This window comes from Triticum aestivum, chromosome 7A, assembly GCF_018294505.1.
Source record: "Triticum aestivum cultivar Chinese Spring chromosome 7A, IWGSC CS RefSeq v2.1, whole genome shotgun sequence".
Classification (NCBI taxonomy): domain Eukaryota; kingdom Viridiplantae; phylum Streptophyta; class Magnoliopsida; order Poales; family Poaceae; genus Triticum; species Triticum aestivum.
This window is the reverse complement of record NC_057812.1, coordinates 125,837,229-125,844,756: the sequence shown is the minus strand read 5'-3', so window position 1 is coordinate 125,844,756 and position 7,528 is coordinate 125,837,229. Positions and strand designations below refer to the sequence as shown.

The following is a 7,528-nucleotide window of genomic DNA, read 5'->3' as shown; positions in this document are numbered from 1 at the left end:
TTTAGGTGTCGCAAACTTACTCAAAACAGAAGGTGAATCAAGTGCAGAGCTAGATGGTAGTTCCTTACCTCCCCTCATAGTTGAGGGATAAATCTTGGTACTTGGATCTTTCAAGTTCTTCATAATGATAAGCAGATATAAATCCCAAGTGACTCAAAGAATAGAGCTATGAAAATAGTCTTGATAACACACAAGTATAGGGGATCGCAACAGTTTTTGAGGGTAGAGTATTCAACCCAAATTTATTGATTCGACACAAGGGGAGCCAAAGAATATTCTCAAGTATTAGCAGCTGAGTTGTCAATTCAACCACACCTAGAAACTTAATATCTGCAGCAAAGTATTTAGTAGCAAGGTAATATGATAGTAGCGGTAACGGTAGCAAAAGTAATGTTTTTGGTATTTTGTAGTGATTGTAACAATAGCAACGGAAAATTAAATAAGCGAAGAACAATATATGGAAAGCTCGTAGGCAATGGATCGGTGATCGAGAATTATGCCGGATGCGGTTCATCATGTAACAGTCATAACCTAGGGTGACACAGAACTAACTCCAATTCATCAATGTAATATAGGCATGTATTTCGAATATAGTCATACGTGCTTATGGAAAAGAACTTGCATGACATCTTTTGTCCTACCCTCCCGTGGCAGCAGGGTCCTAATGGAAACTAATGGATATTAAGGCCTCCTTTTAATAGAGTACCGAACCAAAGCATTAACACATAGTGAATACATGAACTCCTCAAACTATGGTCATCATCGGTAAGTATCCTGATTATTGTCACTTCGGGGTTAACGGATCATAACACATAATAGGTGACTATAGACTTGCAAGATAGGATCAAGAACTCTCATATATTGATGAAAATATAATAGGTTCAGATCTGAAATCATGGCACTCGGGCCCTAGTGGCAAGCATTAAGCATAGTAAAGTCATAGCAACATCAATCTCAGAACATAGTGGATACTAGGAATCAAACCCTAACAAAACTAACTCGATTACATGATAAATCTCATCCAACCAATCACCGTCCAGCAAGCCTACGATGAAATTACTCACGCATGGCGGTGAGCATCATGAAATTGGTGATGGAGGATGGTTGATGATGACGATGGCAACGGATTCTCCTCTCCGGAGCCCCGAACGGACTCCAGATCAGCCCTCCCCTGAGGTTTTAGGGCTTGGCGGCGGCTCCGTATCGTAAAATACGATGAATTCTTCTCTCTAATTTTTCTCTCCCCGAAAGCAGATATATAGAGTTGGAGTTGAGGTCGGAGGAGCTCCAGGGGGCCCACGAGGTAGGGGGCGCGCCCTAGGGGGGCATGCGCGCCCCCACCCTCGTGGATAGGTGGTGGGGCCCCTGGTCTTCATCTTTTGCAAGGATTTTTTTATTATTTCCGAATAGATGTTCCGTGAAGTTTCAGGTTATTCCGAGAACTTTTGTTTCTGCACATAAATAACACCATAGAAATTCTACTGAAAACAGCGTCAGTCCGGGTTAGTTCCATTCAAATCATGCAAGTTAGAGTCCAAAACAAGGGCAAAAGTGTTTGGAAAAGTAGATACGATGGAGACGTATCAACTCCCCCAAGCTTAAACATTTGCTTGTCCTCAAGCAATTCAGTTGATAAACTAAAAGTGATAAAGAAAAACTTTTACAAACTTCGTTTGCTCTTATTGTTGTAAATATGTAAAGGCAGCATTCAAGTTTTCAGCAAAGATTATGACTAACCACATTCACAATAACGCATAGGTCTCATGTTTACTAATATCAATGTCATAATCAACTAGCGAGCAATAATAATAAATCTCGGATGACAACACTTTCTCAAAACAATCATAATATGATATAGCAAAATGGTATCTCGCTAGCCCTTTCTGAGACCGCAAAATATAAATGCAGAGCACCTTTAAAGATCAAGGACTGACTAGACATTGTAATTCATGGTAAAAGAGATCCAGTCAAGTCATACTCAATGTAAACTAACAGTAATGAATGCAAATGACGGCGGTGCTCTCCAACTGGTGCTTTTTAATAAGAAGATGATGACTCAACATGAAAGTAAATAGATAGGCCCTTCGCAGAGGGAAGCAGGGATTTGTAGAGGTGCCAGAGCTCAGTTTTGAAATAGAGATGAATAATATTTTGAGTGGTATACTTTCATTGTCAACATAACAACCAAGAGATGGCAATATCTTCCATGCTACACACATTATAAGCGGTTCCCAAACAGAATGGTAAATTTTATACTTCCCCTCCACCAACAAGCATCGATCCATAACCTGTGGTTATTAGGAAATGATCAAACTGGCATGTTCGCAAGACCCTAAAGTTATGTTCTAATTTCTAACCTTCAGCCGTCGATCATGCCAGGCCTGAGATCCTGCTGTATAAGCAGGAACTACGACGTGTTTGGTTCATGAACTGGCTTCTATGCTTTTGAAAAATTGATGCCTCGACCAAGCCTCAAAGCTAGCAATTTTGTGCCTGTCCACGCATGGAGTGCTTGGTTGCATACCTGGCGTGAAAAAGGTTTATGGTGGAAAAACGTTGGTTCTAGACCTGGCCCACAAGAGAATATCTATATCTATACTTAATAATAAAGGAGTTATTGCTTCGGCTGTACGTCATGAAAATTACCCCCAAAGTTACAAAAACTATCCAATAATGCCACATATAAGTCATAAAAAAATTCACACAGGGGAATCCCCTGCCTGGGCCGGCCCATGGAGCAGGGACCACTCTACACTGGGATAAGAAGCAGCACGCTAGTTTGGGCCGGCCCTTATCTGGGCGGCCCGTTATCCAAAATTTAGTTTTTATTTTTCCTTTCTCTTTTCTCTTTTAGTTTTTTTCTACATTAAATAATTTGAGATTTCAAAAAGTTCTGAAAATTAAAAAATTGAGAAATTTGAAATAAAACGTATAATAAACCATAAAATGTTTGTGGATTCAAAACGTGCTCATGATTTTGTAAAAAAAATGTTTCCTTATTCAAAAATGTTCGTAGTTTTGAAAACAAATGTTTGGGAAATAAAAAAAAATTCATAAAATTTTAAAATGTTTGTGTATGAAAAAATATTAATGAAATTGTACATAATTATGCCATTCAGAAACTGTTCATGAATGGAAAATGTCCTAAAAATTCAAAAACTGTTCGTGCTAACAAAATAGTTTAATCATTCATAAAATATTCGCTGATTCAAAAAATGACCATCCATTTCAAAATATATTCGTTAAATCAAAAAATGTTTGATAAATCAAAAGAAATTCAAAATTGGTTCCACCAAATTCCAAAACTATGTTCTTCGATTATAGAAATGTTCATTCAAGAAAATTGTTTAAAAAATGTTCACAATTTAAAAAAATGTTTACAAATAGTACAATATTCTCATGAATTCAAAAATATTCTTGATTTTAGAAAATGTTAAAAAAATTGTGAAAGTGTTCATGATTTCAAATATGTGCACGAGTTTAAAAAAATGTTCATGATTTCACGAAATTTTAGAGTGATAGTGTCTCTCGGTGATGCAATAAAATGTGGTCGTGGGCGTTGAAGATTATGATTTTTTTTCCTCTCTCGTTGCAACGCATGAGCTCTTTTGATAGTAGCTAATTAAAGTAAGATTCGTTGCTAGGCACCTCTATTCCTAGCGCATAGGCAGCAGGCGAGTCAAGGCGCCTGGGTCACCCACCAGGCTAAGCAAAGTTTTGAGGTTGCGAGGACAGACGAGCTTCTACTTCGTGGACTTGAACCAAAAACTCTCCGGCCATGGACTTCAGGTCAGCATGAAGCAACGCAGACGTCAACCAAGTGCACCCTACATATTTTGGGACGGAGGGAATACAATTTACTTTTGCACTTATGCAGAGCGGAATTTTATGTTTTGAAGTCATACACCGAGTTTCCCGCAAAAAAAGAAAGTCATACACCGAGCAGCACTTCTGTGTGTGTGTCAGCGACAGCGAGAGCCGCGTGCGTTCCGGCTCATGTCTCATGATTTTCGTCGAGGCTCAGTTCCTCCGTCCCCCGTGTACCGGCGTGCGCCGAGATGTTCGGCGAGCCGCCGGCCGTCACCCGCCGCATAGCGAGGACGTCCGGTCACCAGCGCACCAGCGCACCTGCGCGCCCACCCACGCGCTTCCCGAGGCGCTGCGGCCCGGCATGCATGCACCATGCTCCGGCGAGTCGGCGCTTCCCACATGGCCGGACACACCGGAGGCCGAGGACACGTACGCGCGCGCATGGTCGACCGGAGCGCCCGAGGATCAATTCACTTCACGGCACACCAAACTCGTCGTCCCCCTCGCCGGTCGGTCGCTGCACGAACTCCGGTTAATCCTGCGATGCGACGCATGTCCACTGTCCAGAGTAACTATAGTACTGTACGTACGACCGATGCAGATGCGGAGCAGCTGCACCCGCGCCTGCATGCCGTCCTGAACGCACGTACTCACGTACGTCCTGGCTAGCCGCAGCGCACGCGCCGGTACGCCGACCGATGGCTGCACCCATTGGTCTCTGGCCTGCACGCATGCATGCTCCTATGCATGTACCACATATAGGTAACTCGTACGCGCAGCACCTACCTGTGCGCCGGGCACGCACGCACAGTACCAGCAAGTTAACGTTGTCAGTGTCGGCGTCGCCCAGTGGCAGGAGTGAGTATTTACTTGCTAGTACTGCTGGGGGGTCTGGCTGGGGCACCTTTTTCCAGGCCAGCCCGCGTCACCACGGCGGGTACAGCACGTACGTACGTGCCTACTCCGATGGTGCATGCGGCGGCAGTGGCTGTGCACATGTTTTCGTTAGTGCCAGTCAGAGCCACGCCTGTAAAGTCTACAGGGTCGACCGAATCAAGTGCTAAGTTTTCTCATCGGTGATTTCATGATGCAGATGATACACATGGACCCTGTTTGGATACTCTAACTCAGTTAGAGGTTAGAAGAGTTAAATTTTAACCCTAAACTAACCCTGAGCTAACTCTAACCAAAGAGATGTTTGGATGGCAGGGTTAGATGAAGCACGGATACGACAATGCGCCTTCACAAGCGATGCGAGAGAGAGGGAGAGGACGAAAAGCTTAAAAAATAAGAAGGGATCTGTTGCGGGAAAAGCGAGAGAAAAAAAATAATGATCCTGAAAAAAACTAACCCAAATAAGCGCTTCTTAGATGGGTTAGATGCATAACTAACTCTCGTGTTTGAATATTTTTGGGTCACTTAAGTCCAAACCAACCCAAACTAATTCTAATCCATGAATCCAAACAGGACCATGATACGACTTCACACTTCACAACGACGGGAACCCAGCTCTGCCACTTGATCGGTGCTATGACAATCGCGTATGAATGCTGAACCCAGTTTTGCTATATACATCCGGACGACTAGACCGACTTTAAACTTTTTCCAACAGGTGAGGACTCTGAATAATTATCTTTAATGAGAGGATATTAGCAGTGATGGAACAGCTATCATTGGTTGACGGAGACATTCCAAGTCGACTGAACCAGTCACTGTCTTGACTAGCAATACAGTTTTCAATTGCGTAATCATGATTGTACAATCATTTTGGGCTTTCTCTCCTAATAAAAATGCCCGCTCAAGAAAAAAAAAAGCAGTCATGCCAAACTTTTGTGAAGTTTGAAACTACGAAATCATCTGGAACCGAACTTGCTAGCAGAGTCTTAGGCACTGAATCGCTCATGACCAAGCTAAAGAAAATGGAGAGAAGTACACATTATTCAAAATGCATGCCAACTTAACTTGCATTCTAATTTTATAAAAAAAACAAATGAACGCCGTCGATTACAGATGATAACAGTAATTATATAAGACTAAACAGGGTGATTGACCTGAACAATTAAGGTAAAGATACCACCTAGGTCGACAACAATTGCAACGGACTACAGGCAGAGGTCCAGGCTTACAACGCCCTCCTTCTGCCCCATCATTTCGGACCTACCGATCTCCGTGGGCGACCCGCCGGTGAGGCACGACGGCAGCGACGTCACCACGCTCATCGCCACATTATTCCCATCCTTACCGGCCACCTCTCCGGTCCCAGCAGCCGCCGCCGCCGTCGCTTCATCGTGCCGGCCGGCGGCACCAAAAGCACCAGCACCCACTGGCGTCGGCCTCCACCCCATCCCCGGCACGGGCATGCCGCCGTACGCCGCGGATCGCGCCACGCCGCCGTACATGCCCGGCCACACCGGGTACTGCGGCGGCGGCATGGGAGCGGCCTGGTGGTGGCCGTAGCCGCCGAACAGGGCGCCGTAGACGTGCGTGCCGGCCGGGAGGTAGGCGGCGGCGAGGGAGGCCTCGAGGTGCGCCCGGCGCGCGTGCTGCCGCTCCCGCTTGTGCGCGTTCTGGTGCCCCCCCAGCGCCTGCGACGTCGGGAAGTTGCGGCAGCAGTAGTGGCACTCGAACTTGCGGGTCTCCCCCTCCCCGACCGCCGCCTCCGCCTTGGGGGGCAGCTGGTCGGCGGCAGCGGCGGCGTCGTTGGAGAAGTCGCAGCCGAAGAGGCGGATGGTGGCGTCGGCCGGAGGCTGACCGGCGGGGCGGACGACGAGCGGGAGCTGCGGGAACGAGTCGGCGCCCCCGAGCACGGTGCCATGCGGCGCGGCCATGGCGGAGAGCTGGCTGGCTAGCTAGCTTCCTGAACAGTGACCGGCGTTGAGTCTGTGACTTTGTGTGCTGGAAGAGGGCAAGGGGGCGGGTGGTTTTATGGCGAGACGACGACATGGAGAGACGGCCGGGCGTCTGCAGGCCGGGCGGGCGGAGGGGACAGGCCCCGCCGGGGGACCGAAGTACGTAGGAGCCGGGGCGCTCATTGAAGGCTAACCATCTCGTCACCCTCCAAGTACACTCACGCAAACCGATCGGCAGTGTACCGCAGCTGCCCGCCTGGCCCTGCGCACGTACTGCATGCATGCATGCATGGCCGATAAGACTATATGCCCCATCACCATTCGCTAGGCAGTACGTGTACGTGCATGCATACGTGATGTAGGAGGATAGGGCAGCGCGCATTGGGTGCTATGTTCGTGCGATCCGCTGCCAAAAGTCACACCCAACCCGCGTTACCAAAATTTGAAGCTCAGACAGAGTCTATGTGAAGATGAGCAACAAAATTAGGGAAATTTGTGAACGGCAATTAAGAGCGTGGTACTGCGTGCTCCATGACCTCGCGAACATGCTTGCACAGTGCGTGGTGACCCATGCATGGATGCGTGGATGGGCGCAACCACGGGCGGCGCCGGTGGTCCTTCCGGCCGTGGACGGCGGCAGGGCGGGGGGAGAGACGAGACGGGACGCGGCTGTGCTGTTGCGCTGGCACCTGCAGCCACATATGATTACCGGGCCGGCCCTCGACGCTGTATGCATGCTAAAGTCTCGCCCTTTAACTGCATGGACCGATCGCTCTCTCGCTGAACTCCGAACGATCACCAATTCCGGCTGTCCGATCGGCATGGTTATGGACTCGGGTGTGCCCTTTCCGGGTGGGATCTACATGCCC

At 47.5% G+C, this 7,528-nt stretch overlaps 1 protein-coding gene across 1 annotated transcript; it reads right to left on the bottom strand.

Moving 5' to 3' along the window:
* Nucleotides 1-5,756: 5,756 nt before the first annotated feature.
* LOC123151229 (zinc finger protein 8-like) lies at nucleotides 5,757-6,772 on the bottom strand. Its single transcript, XM_044570974.1, has one exon. The coding sequence runs from the start codon at nucleotides 6,636-6,638 to the stop codon at nucleotides 5,913-5,915; it is 726 nt and encodes a 241-aa protein (XP_044426909.1). The 5' UTR covers nucleotides 6,639-6,772; the 3' UTR covers nucleotides 5,757-5,912.
* Between the last annotated feature and the right edge of the window lie 756 nt (nucleotides 6,773-7,528).

Bases quoted from the DNA above. Each gene is read 5' to 3' on its own strand.
- LOC123151229 (XM_044570974.1), bottom strand. From the start codon at position 6,638: ATGGCCGCGCCGCATGGCACCGTGCTCGGGGGCGCCGACTCGTTCCCG.